The 20,670-nt window shown below is 54.2% G+C and overlaps 2 protein-coding genes across 4 annotated transcripts; both read right to left on the bottom strand.

The window, feature by feature from the left end:
• Positions 1-2,887: 2,887 nt before the first annotated feature.
• Positions 2,888-10,131, bottom strand: CDK5RAP1 (CDK5 regulatory subunit associated protein 1). 2 transcript variants are annotated; one of them, XM_052683911.1, is made up of 14 exons: positions 9,803-10,131; positions 9,168-9,271; positions 8,664-8,698; positions 8,006-8,106; positions 7,614-7,824; positions 6,684-6,804; positions 6,167-6,397; positions 5,813-5,910; positions 5,644-5,699; positions 5,397-5,527; positions 4,562-4,711; positions 3,724-3,864; positions 3,482-3,569; positions 2,888-3,344 (listed from the first exon to the last, which is right to left on the bottom strand). In XM_052683911.1, exons 1-13 carry the CDS (start codon positions 10,041-10,043, stop codon positions 3,489-3,491), a joined length of 1,701 nt encoding a protein of 566 aa, XP_052539871.1. In that variant the 5' UTR covers positions 10,044-10,131; the 3' UTR covers positions 2,888-3,344; positions 3,482-3,488. The 2 variants fall into 2 exon arrangements, with proteins under 2 accessions (XP_052539871.1, XP_052539872.1); XM_052683912.1 differs by having other exon boundaries at positions 2,888-3,239; positions 3,488-3,569.
• Positions 10,132-10,398: 267 nt separating this feature from the next.
• Positions 10,399-18,189, bottom strand: LOC128081018 (bactericidal permeability-increasing protein-like). 2 transcript variants are annotated; one of them, XM_052683913.1, is made up of 15 exons: positions 18,050-18,189; positions 17,257-17,371; positions 16,803-16,931; positions 16,082-16,237; positions 15,629-15,692; positions 13,970-14,033; positions 13,601-13,836; positions 13,305-13,481; positions 13,046-13,105; positions 12,648-12,815; positions 12,398-12,465; positions 12,157-12,199; positions 11,817-11,880; positions 11,200-11,276; positions 10,399-10,931 (listed from the first exon to the last, which is right to left on the bottom strand). In XM_052683913.1, exons 1-15 carry the CDS (start codon positions 18,162-18,164, stop codon positions 10,878-10,880), a joined length of 1,590 nt encoding a protein of 529 aa, XP_052539873.1. In that variant the 5' UTR covers positions 18,165-18,189; the 3' UTR covers positions 10,399-10,877. The 2 variants fall into 2 exon arrangements, with proteins under 2 accessions (XP_052539873.1, XP_052539874.1); XM_052683914.1 differs by having other exon boundaries at positions 13,601-13,692.
• Between the last annotated feature and the right edge of the window lie 2,481 nt (positions 18,190-20,670).

Here is a 20,670-nt window from a genome sequence, read left to right as displayed (position 1 = left end):
GAAGATGGAGTACCTCTTTTAGGTTCACATGACCCCTATCGGCTCGACAGAAAGTGAATGCTGTGTTTGTTTCCTCGCCTCAGCCATTCCCCTTGGCATCTTCGTGGATGCAGAAAGGGGAGGAGGACCGTTCTGTCTGGCTTTTCATTTTCACAGCAGTGCTCTGAATATTAATCAGCCTAAAAACAGTGCTGTAGGCACTGCTGCAAATGACAGATCTTGCAGTTGGTGGCACTTTGCTGTGTAATTTCTGCATGCAAGTCAACAACAGGGGCTGGGCAGCTAATTCTCCCCGTGACCTGACTTTGCAGATAGCAGACGTAACACCGAACACGAGCAGCCCTGAAACACCCTGATAGCTTCATTAGCAATGCCACTGTGCAGCAGTTGGTTCTCGTATCAGGGTTTTCTGACAAGAAACCAGGCGCCCTTCTTGTCCCCATCGACATGAGAACTGTGAGCAGGGGAGCCCTGAGCTGAGTGGGAGCTCCAGGTCCCTTTGCTGCACAACAAGACCTCAAATCACAGGTACACATAGCTTTTTTTTCTCCCCAAACCCAAAGGGCTGCCAGCATTCCAGACCTACTCTGTGCAGATACACAGCCACCTGCATTGGGCTGCACTGGTCCGTGAGCACTGGGCTGCCCTGTGCACATCCAGTGATCAAATAGTGTGGCCAGGAGGGAAAAAGTGCAAGAAGATACAGAGCCATTAACAAAGAACATCAGAAAATAGATATCAAATAATGACACCGCGACAAGAGCTTATTAACAGGAAAGTCTAAAGATAAAACTAATTTAAAGCTGATGAAGCAGGACAGCTCCTCTTCAGGAGGACGGGGAGTCGATAGCGAGCTGTCAGCACAGGAGATAAATTGCTCACAAAGGAGAAGCTGCACGACTCCAGGCCCCAGGTTTGTTCTTGGGGCTGCTGTGATGTGGGTCCGGAGAACACAAATCCTTTTGTTGGCTCTGACCTTCCTGCAGTGCTGTAACATTTGCTGTGTGTTCATGTTCTCATCCCCCTCACCTAACTGCAACACTCTGCAAGCTGAAAGCGTGTGGTTCCATGCTGTGAAATGCATGTGTTGGGAGCTGCCTCGGGGCATGGCTGAAGCCTGAATGCAAATATCAGCCCAGCACTACGGGCTGTGCTTGGAAACTTACCCACCAAGAGCCTCATCAGAACCAAAGAGATGTGCAGGTGTCACTGGGGCTCCTCCAGCCCCACAGATGTACAGCTTTGTTCCCACTCCCTGAAGGGACCCTGCAGCAAGAGCTGAGGCTCCAGGACAGGCTGAGCTGCAGGAAGCCCTGAGAGGGCAGCCTAGGCCAGCAGGACACAGAAAGAGATAGGAGCTCATCATCTCACGTGCCATACGGAAACCATGTGCCTTCCAGCCCCAGAGGGAAGGGGTGGGGGGGACGTTCCTGCTTTCAGGCAGTGTCAAATGACTTAACTCTGCCTCCAAGGTCACTGTAAGCACTTCCTAATGGATGCTTTGCTGCCTTAAAACCCCAGCCTTCATTCCCGAGGCCTATAAAAACTAAGGAGGCGAGGTAAATGGTAAGCACTATGGCTCCCTGGGGAGTCTGTGCAGTGAGCGTTATCACCTCCTCATCAAAATGTAAAACCCAGCTCTCCTCCTCATTAGTCTCTCACTCTTAAAATAATGATTGTAAAACGACCACAGCTGGCCTCAAATCTGGCTGGCAGGAGTGGGGAGAGAACACTCAGTCTGCATTTCTCACCTGGGAATAGGTGCTTCTAAGGACAGGTGAAAACGAGCTGTGAAAGGCAGCAGTCAGCCCTTTTCAGAGCACAGGCTGTGGCCACCAAGATGCATGAGAGAGCTCGAGTTGAAAGAGATGCCACAGAAAACTGGGCCACTTACCAGGTGGCTTTTATTAGCAGGAATAGGCTGGCTTTACTCTTGTCACAGCTGGGAGATGATGTGTTTGCACCCTGCCCCTCCTTCGGCATTCCAAGCCCAACAGCTTCTTGCTGCCCCTTCCTTAAGAGCCCACTGCTAAGATCCTACACACGGGGCAGCAGAGCTGTAAGCCCCAGTTTGTGAGCCTGGGCCAAGGCTCTGAGTTGGAGGTGGGGTGGCAGAACGACAGTATTTCTCTGCACCTCAGGACCCACTCACCAGTGCTGACTGCAGATGCTCTGTGCAGATGAGACTCAGCTCTGAGTTCATAAAAAAAAGTATTTGTTTCTTAAACCACAGCCTAACAACCCTTGAACCACGCTGCTTGCAAAGAGATACAATTATATCCCAGGTAAAGTCTTCTCTCCTGCTCAGCTCTCCAGCAAAATGGTTTCATGCTTGCTAAAAAATTCTCTAAGTCCATGCAGGTGCTCCTCTATGGAGCGTTGGTCAACTCTTCCTTCAACATCTCTCTGGGCAGCACTTTTTTACAATGATTTCTTTTAGTAACACGATAATCAATACTGAAAGGTGTGATTTTTTCCCCTCAAACCTCAGAGGAGACTTTGCTTACAAGCGCAGGTTACAGGCATTTGTTTTAATCTGGCAGAGCAGGCTGGAATATGACACAACAGCTAACTGCAGGCTCTGCTAAAAACAAGGCACTGTAAGATGTACTTACAAAGTTATCGGCCTTTTAGATGGGCACAATTTCTTTCCTCTTGCAAAGCAAAAGGAAAGACTTACCACAGAAAATGAGTGCAAAGCTGTAGTTAAAGATTTAACAGGCTAGTGAGAGAACCCTCAGCTGGAAAACAGTTCCTCCCATGCATTCATTCCCTCAGGCCTGGAGACAGGGAAATCCCTTCCAACAAAAAGACAAGCAACCCCAGAGCAAAGGCAGAACTGTATTCCCTCAGCCCCCCAACAAAACATACTAAGCATCACTCATGCTCACTAAAAGACATTTTATATTCCACACTTTGGTGCTACATTCCATCATACAGGCACAGCTCAGGGTCTTACTTCCCAAGTATTTTGCAATTGAGGAGGTTATCGTTATTTGGAAAGAATCCATCACCAGCTTATCCTGTTCTTCAAGTAGCCTGTCTCCTCTGGCAGTTCTCCTGTGATCCTCTGGAAGTTACTGGAGTTCTGTTTCCCTGGTGCTGTCAGTCTCTGCAGCTTCCAAATTCAGCTGGGCTAGGAGCAACGACCTGCTCTGCAGACAAAGCTCTCAGGGCTGGGCTGCATCAGAGGACACAATCAGAAGACAAACCTGCAGCACTGCAAAGGTGAGCCAGGCCTGACAGCAAGTGAAAGCACCAAATCACACAGTACTGGGGTTTGGCACACGAATGTACAGCTTCCATCCCAGTCCATAAACTTGCACAGATTTAGAAGGGGCATGGTGTTGCCGAATGGGAGACAGACCCAATTACGGCAAGATAAATAAAGAAATAGATCCTGTCTCTGCCCCATCTCCACTTAACCAAATTTCTTGTTTCTTTCTAGAGAAAATAAGCTACTTCTGCCCACTGGCAGCAGGGATACCTCAGGGACAAGCTGCGGAGCGGGAGAGGGTGGTACGACAAAGCAGGACTCCCTTCAAGGTCTGAGAGCTGGCAGAGGTTACCTGAAAGAAACAGAATAACATTCCTCAGGAATAAAAAGGCTGAGGAGGATCCATTCTGATTTTAGGCTCTCCGGGCAATAGCTGCTGTAGGAAACAGCACTGTGCAGGGAAAAACAAAAAGAGCCTAAGGGAACAAGAATTACAGGCAGGTCACCTTCACCAAAACGTAGTCCCCAGGCTGGGCTCTGACCAGAGCCTTGCAGCCCCCAGCATCCTCTGTGTGGGCATCAGGGAAGATCACCTTGATGTTGCCATCATTCCTCCCACACAGCTCGGAGGCAGAGCGCTTGCTGGGCTGGAAAGAACAGGGAAACATTATTGGCATGGCAATAGCTTTGACTAATTATTGCTGGGCTGTACTGCATCGGGAACTGAGCACCAACGTCAGTACAGAAAGCCAAATTCCACATGATTGAGCATGCCACATAACAAAGCCCTACGGACAGAGTTGCTGTTGAGAGAGACACTAAAGGCAATGTTTGAAAGCCTGCACTCATTCCAGTTTAGACAGAGGCATCTCTCCACCTATCCCCTTCCTTTCCAGGACCACCAGTCCTTGAGAAAGCAGCCTCACCTTCACAAATGTATGAAAGATCCAACCTGCTGTTTGTGCCTTGCTACCAAGCCATAATAAATCACCTCAGCTTCATCCAGTTACCTCTTCACAGACTGCTGTACAACATCCCAACTATGGAGAGCTTCCCAATATTCAGACCAAGGTTTTTAAGAAGCAAAATCACTGAAGCCCAAAACAAGAGGGACTGCAACTTTACTTGGCACCACTTTGTGCTCAGCTGAGTGCTGTGGAAAAATCAAGCTGAACACGTTGTCTCGGAGTACCACAGAATGCATTGGGTTGGAAGGGACCTCAAAGTACCAGGACTGTGTAAGGAAAGGCAAGAAGTGAAGGCAGAGGTGACGACTGCAGTGCACAGCCTAAGAGCCTCTTGGACAACACAAGGCAGACAGACAGCTCTTACAAACACGCTCACCCCCTCCACCAGCACCAGCTGGGCCTGGCCCACCATCGCCTCGTTTGCCCTTGCAGCCTCCTCTCGAAAGACAGCGATGAGCTCCTCCAGTCGCCTCCGCTTCACACCTGCAGGCACGTCATCCTGCAGCCGGTGAGACGCCCGAGTTTTCTGCAAGCAACAGAGTTTTTGCCACAGGAATGCTTGTGGCTGTGTGAAGCACGAGACCTGCAGCTGCAGATGGGCACTGCCTGACTGTTCACAAGGACGGGAAATGGATTCTACCACCTCTACTCTCACTGTGCTGAAGGATGATCCATAATCCTTTTTTCTTGATGTTTCCCAATCTTCTGCCCTCTTCCCCCATCGACAGCTCACACCTTGGAGCATTCTAATAAAAACTTGTCGACTGTCAACTTTTCTCCTTGAAATACCTTCTGAAAACACATCAGTTCTCTCCAGACTTGATTGACAAAAAGTCTCTATAGCTGGGCTCAAGTCCAGCTACATCAGCACAACTTTTCATCAGCAAAAAAAGATGGACCTGCAGCCAGTTCAATGCTAGTGTGGCTGCTTTGTTGCAGTTACTCTAGGACACCTGCAAAACCAGGCTGCCCTAATCAACCCTGATGCTTGCACAGGAGAGCTGGAAGCTTTTCTGGCATAAAGATGGCTTTTGCAGCACCACATCCACTTGGAATGCTGCATGCAAGCAAAACAAGTTTGCCAAGCTACCATGTTTTTAGGTATTATTTTCAACAGATTTTGCTACTGTCTCACTGTGAGAAACAGCACTTAAGGAGTTAAGAGAAGATGCCCAGAGAAAAGACTCTTCTCCATCAGATCTTGCACTCACCTGCCTCATGCTGTAGGCAAAGAGGAAGCCCACGTTGTAGCGCACTTCCCGCAGCAGGGACACAGTCTGCTGGTGATCTTCTTCTGTCTCCCCACAGAAACCAGCAATGAAATCGCTGCTTAAAATCACTCCTGTCACAGAGATGCAGATTTACACTTCGCTCAGGGAAGACAGGAACACTTCATTCAAGAAAGGTCAGCAAGATACAGCTGTGCTGAGCTCAGGTCAAGCTACAGGGAGTCCCTACCTGGGATGGTGCTGCGCACATGCTGTACAAGCTCTAAATATGCTTCTCTTGTGTATCTGAGATGAGCAACACAGGGATTTGTCAATCAGAAAACTCTGAGATTGGTGAGGAGAAAGCAGCACCATAAAGCAGGCAGCAGGGCACAGGGCTCCCCATGGCCATCGCTCACCCCCGCCGCATGGCTTCCAGGACCCGAGTGCTTCCACTCTGGGCTGGGAGGTGAAGTTGTTTGCAGATGTTGTGCCGTTCCTGGATAAGCTGCAGGACCTGTGAGGTGTATTCAGGCACGTTCAGGACACAACATCACAGGTAGCTCGGCTCTACCAGAATGCTAAAGAAAAGAGTCTTCCCCAGATAAAAGACAGCAGATGGAAAAACTGCCAGCTTTGGCACACACATTCCCCTTCCTAAGCTCCTATCCTGTGATTCTTTGTTACCTCCGGGAAGGAAGCACAACCCACCTCTAACATTTCACAGCTGTCTGCCTGTAAGATAGAGGCCCAGGTGTTTATTTCATACTTGCCTCATCAGGAAAATCCTTGGGGTGTGGAGAAGTGAAACGAATCCTCATTTCTGGATCAATTCTAGAGACCTGGTCTAGAAGATGTGCAAAACGCAAGCCTCCTGGTTTAGCTTTGTAGACAGTGCTAAAGCCACGGCTGAGGACTGGGGCAGCAGCTGAGTGAAACTGCACCTCAGACATGTCTCGAAAGCTGTTGACATTCTGACCCAAAAGGGTCACTTCTTTCACCCCCTACAAAGGTAAACAGAGAGAAAAGAAAAAATGATGGTCCAAACGGGATGGCTGAGCTGCAATGGCAGCCATGGCTCCACTCTTACTTCAAGAGAAGACTCCAAGGGGAACCTTCTCTTCCCTGCGTGTCTCAGAATATTACAAGGGGAACGAAACAGCAACTGGTGGAACCTCAAAGCAATCTCATTCCAGAGATGAAGGCTGTGCCATCGGTCAAAGCTACCACTGAACATTCACTGAGAACCCACACAGCATTTGGGAAAGGTGGAAGCAGGCTCTGCCCCACCTGATCTGAGAGTATCTTCACTTCCTGCAGGATGGACGCGACGGGGCGGCTCCTCTCTCGGCCACGTGTGAAGGGCACAATGCAGTAGCTGCACATGTTGTCACAGCCCCGCATGATGGATCTGCCGGGAGGTGAAGCACAGGTCACACTGTGATCACTCTGCAAGAATCATCCGTGCTCAGTCCTGCCCTGCTTTGCCCTGTTCCAGCACTGCTGCCATCAGCCAATTCACTTGTGTGCAGCACACACAGCTCTGAACACACACTGCAGCTTTCTCTCACGCATCATTCCAATCAGAGCTGACTTCTGCTCGCCCCCAGCTAACACTTCAGAATTTTCCATGCACATTTCCAAACAACTAACCCAGAAAGCAACTGATCTGATACAGACTTGCACTGCAGTCTGGCAGTGAGGCAGGATCCTTCTGCACTCTGCACCTGCACAGGGTGAAACCTATTTCTCTGTGCGCTAAGGTCACACCTAGCAGAATCTGACTTCATTACTTAGGAATCTTAGTATAAAATCTGAACAAAAAGAAATAAAACCAACAAAAATTACAGCGCATGGAGGATTAGAAAAAAGGAGACAGCAAAAGGAAGGGGATGACAGAAGGCACAGACTTGACAGGCGCAGACATCAGTGGGACAGAAATCACTTGCTGCAGCACCGTGCTTAAACAAGCAGCATTCTCAGAGGACAGCAAGAGAAGCCTGCAGCCAGCCAGAGCACGGGTCAGTCTCTCCAGCACTCAGTCAGACAGCAAAAAGACAGCAAACACACAGTCTGGTAGGCTGGTGCCTCTGGGCTGGGGGAGTGAGTGCAGCCAGGCATTGCCTCTCTCGGTAGCTGCTGTCACTGACACGACTGCTCAGCACAGCAACATTTCCAAACCAGAACAACAGAAATACACACAGAAAAAAAGGTACTTACACAAATGCTGTTTTGCCACCTGCGCTAGTCTGGACAGGCAGAATATCTGCATAAGTCTCATCTAGTGATAACAGGACATTAGCAGCTTGCTGCCCAGATTCAGCCACGGCCAGCAGCCGGGGAAGGTCCCGATACGCATCAGGGCCTGCCACAATATCGACCAGCTTCTCCCTATGAAGAATCTCCTCCTTAAGCCTCTCAGCCATGCATCCTGCCACCAAAGGAGAAGGATTCTTGTGAGCAAGCGTCCACCTTCAGTGAGCACACTGCACCCTTTCCCTAGCTTCTCTCTCCCAGCAGAAAAGGCTGGACTCTAGCAGAAGGAAGAGGAAACGCAGCATGATGGCATATGGCACAACAGCCTGCGCTCCCTGCCGCATCCCACCTCATACCTAGGATCCCAATGCGCAGAGGCAAGCACGCCTGGCGCCGCCGGGCCTTCAGAGCCTTGAGGTGCTGCAGGCGGTTCCAGACAGCCTGCTCAGCCTTGTCCCTGGAAGCCAGAACGACAGGAGTTATTCCCATTACTGCACATTAACAGTTCTCCAACCCAGAGCTGCTTGAGAGCATCTACAGTGTAGAAATACCTCAGGGATTTTTGACAACTGAGATCACACAGAGGAAAAGTAGGACTTCACCAACAAATAGGAGCTACGTTGCAGGTGACAGTGCACAGAGAAAAACAAAGTTCCCTATATATTTATATCTCGAATCAACCCCAAATGTGTTTCCCAACAGGACAGACCTTATACTCTTACTACAGTCACTTCAATAGGAGACCAAAACATAAAACCATACAAGCACAAATGTGTGTGGATCCCATGAAGCATATACATTGCACACACCACCACAGAGCTTTTCTCACCATACTGTAATCTATTACACAATGCATGCTATATATTGTAACATCAACTAGCTCTACTCTAAACAAAATGTGCTGTTTGACATCTGTGTGCTGCTTTCATCATGTAATTCACTTTCTTGCCTTGGTTTTCAAATTGTAATTCCTTAAGAGCTACCAAAAAATAGCAATGACAAAAGTTTCCTTACCTAACAGAACAGGTCACAAGTAGAATCACATCCGCCTAGATTGAAGATCACATAAAAGGAAGGAGAATTTGTAAAAGCCATTTGTAAAAAGCCTAATGCCCTGCACATATAACCTGAAGTATAACCTGAAGAGGCAGACTATAAAAATCACTTAACTCAAAGAAAAAAGATCTGCCTAAATGCTCAGTGGATTTCAAAGAACAAAGTCACAAGAAAACTCAGCAAAGCCTTCATCTGAATGGCAGAAGTAAACCCGAGATGAGTCAGGAGCATCCTGCTGTGCCCAATCTACTCTCCAACTGAGAGAACCCAGCGGTTTAAAGGAGCAAAAACAACCCACAGCCTTTCAGCACGCTTGTTAAGTAGCTTTCTCTCCTGCACAGAATTTAGACTGCAAAAATCCCACTGCCCTGTGTGACCATAACTCACAATAAAACCTGGGACCTGACCGCAGCGTGAAGCCCTCTCAGGCCTTCCTTACAGACAGCTGCCAAAGCGCCTCACCTCATCTGCTTTCTTTGTCCTGGTGTAGCCGCTCTTCTGCAGGATAGCCCAAGCAATCTCTGTGTCATTGACGTTCATCTGGCAGCCATAGGTCTCCAGGTACACTGCAACAAAGACACAGACGGGTTGATCCAACACTGCTGTGAATCTCTCTCATCTACAAGCTCTTTCTGTGACTTTTTCCACAGGAAGGAAGCATCAGCTCCACAAAAGAAGAGATTCAGGAAAGCTGTATAAGAAGTACATTCCCTGACAGGGAGAAAGAGCAAGCCAAAAATACAGACAGGCTCTTAGTGGCGCTTGGAAACCTGAGTGCCTCAAAGCACATCACTGCAATACTGCAGGCCTGGACTGCAGCTTGCAAAGCAGCAGTGAGTACTGCCACATGCGGGCACTGAAAGCCTCCTCTCCCCGGAGCTGGGCACAGCCCTGCTGGCAGCCAGGGTAGCAGGGAGAGACCACAGGGAAACACAGCAGGGAGGAGGAGGCCGCCGGGCTGGGCTTTTCATGCTACCAGAACCACTCTGAGCCCAAACCCCCACAGCCCCGTGCTGCTTCGCCCGCGGGCACCGTGAGCTCCAGCAGCGCTCGTGGCTGGGCTAAGCTCGGCTGGGCCAATACAGGGGCACACCGACCTTTCCCGAGACCGGAGGTAGAGCCCCGCCCCGCCTCCGGCTCCGGCTCCGGCTCCCTGGCGGGCGGTGGCGCGGCGGCCCCTCTTAGGAAGTGCCTCAGGTCCGGCCCCGCGGGCAGCTTGGCCCTGCGTCCCTGAGGCCTTTCGCTCTGACCACAGTGCGCTGCGCGGGAGGCCCCAGGACGGGCAGCGGCCCAGCGGAGGGACCCGGCAGCCCGCAGCGCGCGCCCCCAAACCCGCATGGCCGAACCCGGCGGGAAGGCCGCGCTAGGCCGCGTGAGCAGGCCGCGTTGCCATGGCGACGCCGCCCGGAGAGGGGCGCTTCCCGGGATGGGCTCCGCGGTGCAGCGCCCAAACGATTCCCCCACCCAACGCACAACCCCGCCCTCGCGTTCCGCGCCGATGCCGTTCCGCCGGGCGGAGCCGGGTCCCTGCGGGCAGCCCCGCGACGGGAAAAAATGAAAAGATGATTTTTTTTTTCCGTGGTGTTTTAACACGACGAGGAGGATAAAAATATCCCCCAGAGGCGCTTCTGGCCACCTCCCTTCAATCGGGGAACGTGCTGGGAGGCAGCGAATAACACCTCTGTCACACTGCTTGCTGGTTTCACCGCGATGTGTTTATGTGAGGACTCCGAGCGGGGGCTCCCCTGGGCTCTGGGACCCCCCTGGCCGAGCGCAGCACGACTCAATGACGGCAAAGCACAGGGAGAAAGCGAAGGGACAGCCGGTCCAGGCTATGGTCAGCCCCAGCAGCTGCTGTGCGGCTGTGGTTCACTGGGACCTGGGGGATACAGGGTCCCCCCCGGGTGTGATGGAGCCCTCAGCCCAGCCTGAGCCGTGGGGTTTGGCTTTGGCCCCCGCCCGCGCGTCTGCGGTCTGTGCTGGGCCGGCTGTGAGTCAGGCTTGGCAGGGCTGCTTGTTTTCTGTCTCAGCAGCAGGGATGGCGGGGGGAGCAGCTGAGGCTGCAGCCGAGGCTGGGAACCTAAGTGGGGGACGGGAACGGGGTCCCCCGGGAGGGACAGCGCGGGGCAGGCTGAGGAGCCGTCCTCGTGGCGAGAGCCTCTTTCGTCATCGTTATCTGCGCTCCCGGGGCGTGTAGTGCACATCTGCTCCGAGCAGCAGGAAATTCTGGGAAAAACAGAGAGGAGGGGGTTGTGAGGCATCTTTGCAGCTGTTTTCAGCCCTGCTCCTCATCACCCGCCCGCTTTGTGCTGCTGCCATCTTCCGTGGCTAATTTTAGCTTCAGAAGGGCTCTGAAGATGTTTCACAGCTACACCCTGCCAGCAGCATCCAGCATCCAGCCCATGGCACTCCTCTGGGACCTCCCCAGGCCCTTCAAGGCATCAGATTCCTTCTGCTCCCGGGACTGGCTTTGTCCAGGGCCCGCACTACTCACCTGGTGAAACTGCACAAGGATATTGGAGAGCTGTATTCGGTCTGGCAGCGGCAGTGGGAAACCTTCAGCTAACCTCTCTGGAAAAGACAACAACAGGGCTATGTTAGGACCAGAGCAGGGAGCTTGGGGCTGTGCAAAACAGACAGATGTTTCCTCCAGCCCTTCCCTCTCCCTCCCAGTGCTGTGGGTAGGCAGAGTGGTTCCTCCAGGCTACACGGAGGTCTGGGGCTCCACGTTATTCTGTGCTGCCCCTTCCCAGACCCATGGCAGCCACCAGCCCTGCTCTGGGCTGATTTGCTCAGCAGTAACAAAAAGCAGTCAGTGGGGGAGAGGGTCTGGAAAGCATTAGGATGTGTGTCAAACTCATTTTTTCCATTGTGTTCACTTCTGAATGCACGTCACAGCACGGAAAGAGGCTCCTGCACTCAGCTACCCACAGCTCGCCTCTGCCAGCCCCAGACAAGCTGGGCACTTTGCTGCATCCTCCTCTTTCTGAAGGTTCTACCCACTGAGCAGGCCTGGCAACAGAGATTTAATTAACAAGCTGGGCCTGCTCAGACAGAGTGACATGGCTGGTGACTGTTCCCACAGCCCCATTCCTCCCAGCAGGTTATTACCATTAACACGTGGGAGCAGGATACTGGAGGCATATATATTCATTATTGACTGTAGCATTCGTACCTGGAGTTGCAGAGAGAGAAGAAAGGAAAAGAGCTTTAGCAAGTGACCAGACCCTGGAAGGCAATTAGGAGGAGGAAAACGAAGGAGCTTTGTGCCGTGCTGGGGGGGTGGGAAATGAACAAGGCAAGGGTGACTCTGCTCCTGTTCCCAGGCTGAGACAGAAGTACACTCCCAGGTCCCATGTTGGTGTGAGAGGAGGGGTGAGCCGCCTCCACAGCCCCCAGCAGGCTCCCTCCTCCATGCTGGGGGCTCTGATCATGGTCAGGAACAGCCTACCTGGAAAGTGCCAACATCTGAATGCTTCAGAGAGAGCTTCATCCTGCACAGAGAGACGTGGTGCAGTGCAGGCTGCCCCAGGGAAGGAGGTGTCCCCTCCGTGCCCATGCCAGTCCTGCTTCCTCCAAAGCCCAGCTCTTTGCCTCCATCACAGGTTTCATCCCCAGCACATTCCCAACTCACTGCCCCCAGCCACCACTTAGTACCAACTCCTCCTGGAGCTGTCCTGCTCCCAGCTCACCTGCCCACGCTCAGTTTCCCAACGATGTGGCCAGATTTCACATCAATGGTGGCGGACACGTTGCCTGTCTGGAGAGGGAGGCAGAGTTCAGTGCCCATCAACCTCATACCAAAGCAGGCACAGGGGGAATTGTTCAGACTAGCCAAAATGCAGAGACCCGTGTGCACTCAGTGTGAAAACTCGCATTTGTGATCTTAAAGGGCTACCCATCCAGGACTGGCATCCCCATACAGCCCAGGTCCCAACTCACCAAACTGAGGAGGAATAGATGGGCCAGGCTAGTGTTGGGAAGGATGGCATAAGCTTGGATGTCCACAACGGGCTGGAGTGAGATCCCACCTGGTGTGATGCTCAGGAATGGGGCAGAGGGAGCAGACAGCCTGAGCTTCATCAGCATGTTGGGGTACATCGTGTCCAGCTGCAAGGGAGCAGGGGGAGGGAAGGAACCATGGCACATGCATGGGAGCACGGAGCCTCCTGTAGCTCCTTCCTGCGCCACAGCCCATGGGGATGCTGCACCCAGAAGGGTTGAGCAGCCCCTCCTCTGAGTTTGCTCCTGCCCATGGGGAACTCAGGGCTGTGCTCTTGGGGAGCATCTTGTGCAAAGCCTGTGCTGGGTAGAAGCTGGGGGACAGAACTGGGGCTCACCTGGGGAATGAAGGCCGCAAAGGTGGAGGTATTCAAATGGAATTCAACACCCTTCGGGATCTGTGGGAGGAGGATGGTCACTGCTGGGCAATGCAGCACAGGGCTGGGGCATGATCAGCCCCTCATGTGTGTGCTTCATGTGAGCACCGAGCACATCTCAGCCTTGCACTGTGCTTGCATGCAGCTCCACAGGGAAGAACAAAGGACATGCAGAGGAGCCCTTGGATCCAGCCAGTCCCATCCCGCCTGCCCTCCTCACCATGGAGTCTGTGATCTCGAAGACCAGTGCCCCAGCTGCATGGTAGGCGAAGCCAGCAGTGTTGAAGAAGTAGCTGGAGGCCCCAAAGTAAACCATGCGGTCGTGGTCAGGAGGGAAGGCCAGCACTGGCGGGGGGAAGGGAACAGCACCACGATGTGCCAGGGAGAAGAATTCACCCTGGAAAGAGGAAGTGAGTGAAGAAGGAGCTGGGGGGTATTTGTGGCAGGCAGCTGAGCCCAGCATCCCACCTGCCTCCTGCATCAGCCACCTCGAGTCTGCCCAGGGCAGGCTCTCACCTTCAGGTCTACATCCAGGGTCTGCGCAGTGGCCATTGGTGGTGCCACCAAGGAGTAATCGATTCCAGCCTTGGCATCTATCTTAGCCGTGACTGCAAGACATGGGGCAGAGGGATGAGTGAAAGGCAGACGGCACAGCAGAGCCGGGAGCAGCTTGCCTCTGCTGACATCTGCGCAGTGCCGTGCCCTGGCTTTCCCAAGCAGCAGAGAGGCAGGGGTTTCGCACGCGTTTGCTTCTGTTTAGAAATAAAAGGGACATTTCCCTCCTCATTTCCAGCCACGCAAACTAGTTCCTGGCCTGGAGACGCTGCCTGGGTCCCCTCACAGAGGCCAGGAAATCCCTGAGCCGCATGCAGAGCCGCGCAGTACCTGGCAGGGTCTGGAGGTAATGCTGCAGATCGCCGCTAACAGATCTGACCACGCTGTCGCAGACCTGGGGAGGCAAAAGCAGTGGAGCTCAGCAATGTGGCTTCTGCAGGAGTGGGAGCATCAGGCACACGCTCTGCTCAGCTGCCCAGTACTGTGCGTTCTTTGCAAAACTGGCTGAGTGCATAGCGATGTTTTCTTCTATTCCAGGTGACACATCCTTGTATTATTGGAGATACAGGCAAATTTATACCTGCAACCATCTGCCTAGAGCAGGATTCCCACCCAGGTGAGTTGCATCAAAGCTCTTGGAAGGAATCTCAACTGTGCCTTCCAACTTCCTGCAGTCCTACAGTCCCTGCAGGAGCGCATTGTGCTGAGCAACCACGACTGGGCAGAAGAAAATGCAAGAGTTCATCTGCCCCCGTGTGGGGCAGCCCTGCGCTGCCAGGGGAGGAGAGCAAAGCCCTCTGCAGCTGCCATCTGCAGGCAAAGCCTCAGCATTAGTGGGATACTTAAATGCATGCTGATCACTGGGCCAGGAATTTACTGCTGGAAATGGTCCTGTAGATGGCCAGGATCATCTGCACAGGCTCTTCCAGTGTCATAATGGCACGGGAACCCCCATGCAGGATCAGGCCAGCATCTGGCCTGCTGGCAGCAGGGTGAATAGAATAGAATATGGAGTACGGGATGGCAAGGGATGGCATGGGAGCACTGCCCAGCTCTGCAGAAAGGGCTGCTGGAGTTGGACCAGGCAGGGACAGGGCTGTGCAGGTCCCTGCAGTGCTCCCAGCCCTCTCCTTCACCCCCCCTCACGTGCAGAGAAAGCCCCAAAGGATTCACCCTAATGTTTGGTGAAGGGGCTCAGCCACGCTGCCATGACAGCTTTCTGAGCCGCTCCTTCCAGGAGGCACTGCAGCATGGGAGCCCCCTGCACAGCCCCACAGCACCCACTGCCAGCCCATCTGCTGCCACAGCTCTGGGTGCCCCCAGAAAGCTCAGCATGGCATCAGCCAGAGCCAAGTGCCAGGGCCAGAGCCCGACCTGCAGTAGGGTGGGATTTGTCAGCTCTGCAGCTGCCTCCTTCCTGAGCAAGGTTCACGGCCAGGGAGGCTGCGGCTTGTGCCAGCGAGCCTTGTAGCAATTATTGCTAACAGCTTGTTTCCATGTTTTGTTGCAAGTCTCCAGCATACAGGCTTTCGTACGGGGCTGGAGGTACCGGGGCTTCCCTGGTGCCCCCCGTTTAAACAAGATTACAAGCAGCTGAAATGCAGAGATGAGAATTTCTACCCCATTGGTCCCAAACACATGAATGAGTGCAGGCCAATGAAGGGGCAGCTCTGAGCAGGTTTCCTCTGCTACACTGAGTTTGGCTGAAGCATAAGATCTAATTAACTGACCACATGGAAAGAAAAGTCTTTGTTAATTAGCAGCTGATTATACCGGGCTTTGGCAAATGCTGCAGGTTTAGAATCCAGCCCGAGCCACACGATGCTGCAGGGACCATGGTTGGCATGTTCCTGTTCCTCAAAGCCTGCATCCACCAACCCTGCAGCGTGCTCTGGCTCTGGTTAAATCCGTGTGTGTGACCTGAGCCCTTGTAACATCTGCTGCAAGCAAGGGCTAAAGATGAGCAGGCAGCCTGGAGCTCACACGTACCTTGCCCTCCAAGATTTTCTTGAACCTGGACTCGACAGCACTGTAGAAGAGGTTGTACAGCCACCTGCAGAGAGAAGCGGAGTCAGAGGGTGCAGCCGAAGGGTTTGAGCAGGAAAGGGAGACCCTGGGGCTGCAGGATGCATGGGAATGTCATCCCCACAGCAATCTGGAGTTAAACACTGCCTCGGGGTTTACATTCGCTACCAAAGCTGCTTGTAAAGAAGATGTAAACAAGTCTCGTGACTGCCTGGAAGCTTCATCCTTAACTGTGCAGCCACAGCAGGGCAAACTCAGAGCACATCTGAGCACATGCAGTTGCAATGTGCAGAATAGGAAGGAAGCACACTGCCAGCAGCACCGTGTGAGGGACAGCAGGTACCCATCCGACAGCCACCTTTCCCTCTCCACTGGCCTTATGTGGGGTCTCTGGTCCTTCGCTGTGATGCTACGTACCCAAACTTGCCCGAGAAGTGGACGTCGACACTGGAGATGCGGGTGCTGCAGGCAGAAGTGCTCACAGTGGGCTTCCCCGAGGCATCGCTGCCCAGCTTCAGGTCGATCTTGATGTAGACGCTCTTCACCTCCAGGTTGAAGGATCCGTGGTCTCGGCTGCAGGGGAGGGGGGACAACAGGGGACAGCCTGCCTCCAGCTCTGCCTCATAGCGAGCATCTGGAGAGGACTGGGGAGGCTTTTAAATCCAGGGAAACCAACTTGCATGGGAATATAAGCTAGGCAAAGGCAGCCTTTCAACTGAAAGAACTAAAAGCAAACAGGGGGAACAGCAGAGAAGGAAGAGAACTCTGCCTTGTGATTCTGTGCGACCTGGTGTAGGGAACCTGCTTTGGCAGGGGACTTGATGATCTCTGCAGGTCCCTTCCAACCCCTACAATTCTGTGATTCTGTGATTCTTGCCCCACAGCAGCTTTCCCAGCGGCAGCACTGCCCAGCTGCACGCCCCAGTGTGGGGAGAGGCACCTGAAGGGCTCCCCACGGCCACAGCTCACAGGCATTGGGATTAACGCAGTTGTAGCACAGCTGTGGGAATCAACAGGTCTGGAGGTAACAAAGCAAGAGCTGCCCAAAACACAAGGGCAAAAGAGAAGGGGAAAACTTGTCCAGATCCAGAGAGGGAAAGGCAGAGCGAAGGGCCTGAGCCAGGGGAAGGGCACCCACATGAAGTGAAACTTCACCCGCCAGTTCCCATCCACCTCGGCGAAGGCGTTGGAGATGGCGACGTGCAGCCCCACGTTGGGGACCAGGGAGATCCGAGAGTACGGCAGATGGAAACTGCGGAGGTTCAAGCTGAAAGGAAGCGTAAAACGAGAAGAGAAATAAAGGCACCTGAGTGGGATGTATGGCTGGGACAGAGCAGTGTGGGCACTGTGCTAACAACAGCCCCGCTCCCTCCCTTACCCATGAGCAAAGCAGAGCCTTTGGGATCACAGTCCTTTCTTGTGCCCTTGCATTTGCCAGAGGTCACCGCTCGGGCTTCAATTGCCCACACCCACAGTGCTGCCTCCCAGGGAGCAAACAAGAGCACCTCTGCCTGCACCATGCTGTGGGTGCCATGGGAGAACCTCTGTCCCCTGCAACCCCTCCAGCCCCGTGTGGCTATGTGAGGGCTCACCTGGAGATCTCATAGCGCACCTTCCCCAGGTGTCGGACTGGAAAGTCACCTGAGATGTCTGGCAGCTTCAGCTTGGCCAGTTCCTTCTGCAGGACGGTAATCCCATGCTGGTGGGCTGTGGGGGACAGGGTCACAGCTATGTGCTATCCCAGGAAGCTTAGAGTATGCCCCAGGAGCACAGTGAAAGGCTTAAAAGGGAATGTTCGAGGAATGGCCTGGCTGCTCTGCACTGTGTGGCTGGAGCTGGAGCTGGCTGCAGCACAGAGCCTTGCAAGTGTGGGTATTGCCCAGAACTGTGCAAGTCCTGGGGATGGTGCTGCCCAGGCAGCACGGTGGAGTGGGTGCCCTAACTCTGCACCCATGTGGGCAGGGAGTCACGTCCCTTCCCACGCAGCTGGTAGACCTGCAGGGTCAATGAGCTGTGCACGCAGAGCATTTCAATCCATAACAGCACACTGCTGGGACTGAGGCCCTGCCTGCCTCAGTAAACCCAGCACGGAGCCCATCCATCTCTGTCACCATGCTTCTGGCACCTCCCCATCTCCTCCCCCAGCTTGCTGCTGGGGCTTAGGGCTGCCTTGATGTGAGCCCCTGAGCCGGATCCCGAGTCCCACCAGCCCTACGCCCCTTCAGTCGGGTGCCCTCCTCCCCCAGCACTCGTGTGCAGCCCCCTGGACTGCAGAGGGGACAGCAGTGTGGGCAGCCGGGTGCATCAGGGCAATGTCAGCACCCGGCTCTGCACCGCAGCCGCCAGCACCTGCAAGAGAAGAGGAAGATCAGGAGCCAAACCCACCATAGTCCAGGCCCGCCTGGGTGATCCTGACCACGAAGCCGGGGTTGGTGGCTGCAGTGAGCGCCAGGCACGCAGCCAGCACCGCTCCAAACGCCGCCAGGCTCCGTGCTGCCATCCTGGCTGCTGCCCGGCGCTCCCTGTCGGTGCGCCTTTATACCCGCGCCAAAGGGGAACCACGGGTGAGGCAGGATGCAGGGACGCGGCCGCAGCCCGAGGGGCCTCCCCGCAGCCCTGTGCTTCCTGCTCACCCGCTGCCCGCTCCCGTGTGGCCGGGGAATGGCTGCAAGGAGCAGGCAGCCTCTCCGCAGCACCCGCTGGGTTTGTGGGGCGCTGTTATGGCTCTCTGCTGTGCCCTGAGGACAGGAGCCTGAGCTGCCCCGCTCCTGGGGCTGCCCAAGGGTCTCCCACCTTGGGCTGCCTGCAGCTCCCCCACCAGCACCAATGAGAGTGATGGAAGAAGCTTTAGGCTGCTTTCATTTCCCTTTCTGGAAGCAGCAGGACACGGCACAGGAAGTCCACAGGGGCTGATGTGGGCAGATCTTGTGCTGGATCCAGGGAAGTGCTCTGGTTGCCAGAGGCAACATCCCTGCATTGAGCGCTTGTGAAATGCAGCTCTTTCTCAAGCACTGTAGCCTGGTATGGCCATGCCACAGAGCAGCTCGAGTCACAGAGAGGCCTAGGACAGCTTTGCTGGAGCCCCTGGCACATGGAAATCAGCTCTCAGCTCCTGCTGTCCTTCCTCCCCACAGTTCTGGACAGAAGCATTTGCAGTGGACCAGTGCACAGCCAGGGCACACGGTGCAGCCATCACGTCCCCAGGCAGCCAGCTCAGCCAGCTCTGCCCAGGATTGCAGGCAGGAGAAGAATCTTGCACCCAGGGCCACACATCTGGGTCTGCTGCACTCTGGTCTGCTACACCCTGTGCTGTGCACCTCCAGGTCTGTTGCTGAGGCTGCATCATGAGCCCCAGAGCAGCAGCAGCTTTGGGACCAGAGCAGGCACACAGAGACAACGTGGGACTGGTGCTGACTGCTCCACCAGAGTGGAACAAACAGCTTGGGAAGAGCCATGCACCACGGAATGCCCACACACTGCCTGCACCCATCCCCAATCCACCCCGAGCCCATTGTGCCCCCAAAGCAGAGGAGAAGCTCAAAAGCCAAAGCCCCATTTCAGCTTTTTGCTGGCTCCTGCTCCCCAAAGCCCAAAGTTCGTGCTGCAGAACAGTTTCAAAACACCATTTCAGACACACACCAAGGAACCAGAACCTTTTCCATGAGGAGAAATGAAATTTCATAGGGAGCGACGTATTGAGGAAGCATAAGCACAAAGTTTTCCTTCTGGGCTTGAGCAAGCTTTAAAGTTGAACTTAAAAAACCTTTCTCACCGCACAAAGCCTGACCAAACAGTCCCATGTTTGCCAAGGAACAGCTGAAAACACCTCTAACGCCAGCACCGAGCTGCACGGCTTCCTCCAGCCCCATGTGCTGCCCGTCACGTGGGGGCAGTTCCGGGTCCTTCTCGGGGCTCTTTCCACATCTCCTACATGGTGCAATGGCCAAAGCCATCCTGCAAGCATGGGGCACTGCGGGTCAGGCTGTGGATCTGCTCCATGGGTGCCACAACCGCAGTGGAAATTCCCTGAGGCTGGGCAGCACGTGCTGCTCGCAGGGCATCGCCGCTCCCGTGATCTGGCTTTGACTTGTGGCCGCAGAGCAGAGCTGTGGTCTGGCAAATGCTGCCATGGGGAAACACAAGGGAAAAACCCAGGGGCACTTGGTGAGAAAAGTGAGAGCACTGCAGCTGGTTCAAAGGGAACTTGGAACAGGTCCACAGCCAGGAAGAAAACTCTCTCTTTATCTGCTTCCAGGCAGCAAGCCCGCTGCCAGAGAGGGCCACTGTGAGTCCCTAGAGAGCTGCAGGGATCTCACTCACATTTCTGCAAAATGCCATTGGCACTGGGGTGCTGGCAGTTGCATCATCAGGATGCCAGGAGCTGCACGATCGGCATGCTAGGAGCTGCCAGCCCAGTGCTGCTCACCCTCACCCTCTGCTCCCTGCCCTGGAACTCCTCGGTTTGGCAGCACCTGAGCACACAGCCAGGGTAGTGCAGGGCCCTGCACCACTGTTTTTCCAGCTGCAGGCTCAGTGTGACCCGGTCCCAGCTGTTCCTGGGAGCAGAACAGGCTCTGGGCCAGCATGGAGTCACCAGCTGACTCCAGCCCTGATGGCTGCATCAGAAGCACACAGTCGGAAATGCTCAGGGACACCAGAGCCAAAAAAACAGGGGACACACTGAGTGCAGCGAGGAATGTTGATGTGCAGAGGAGGACTATGGCTGTGGGGACACAGCTGCCAGCAGCAGGGCTCCCGGTGGGATCCTGGCCCCAGAAAGCCACCCCCATGCTGGGTTCCCCATCTCCGCCCTCCCTGTGTCCCAGAGTCATGGTGACATCACAGGTTGCTGCAAAGCAGTCCTGCAGCCAGGGTGTCCCCCACCTGCTGAGAACTGTGCCCTCCACGGGGCACGTTGCCTTCTGACACCATGTCTGAGGGCCTCGGGTGGGGGACAGAAGGGGATCCAGAGAGCAGAAGGGTGTGAGTTTTCAGCAAAGTAAAAA

Source organism: Tympanuchus pallidicinctus, unplaced genomic scaffold (assembly GCF_026119805.1).
Source record: "Tympanuchus pallidicinctus isolate F22 unplaced genomic scaffold, pur_lepc_1.0 scaffold20, whole genome shotgun sequence".
Classification (NCBI taxonomy): domain Eukaryota; kingdom Metazoa; phylum Chordata; class Aves; order Galliformes; family Phasianidae; genus Tympanuchus; species Tympanuchus pallidicinctus.
This window is presented reverse-complemented; position numbering and strand designations above follow the sequence as displayed.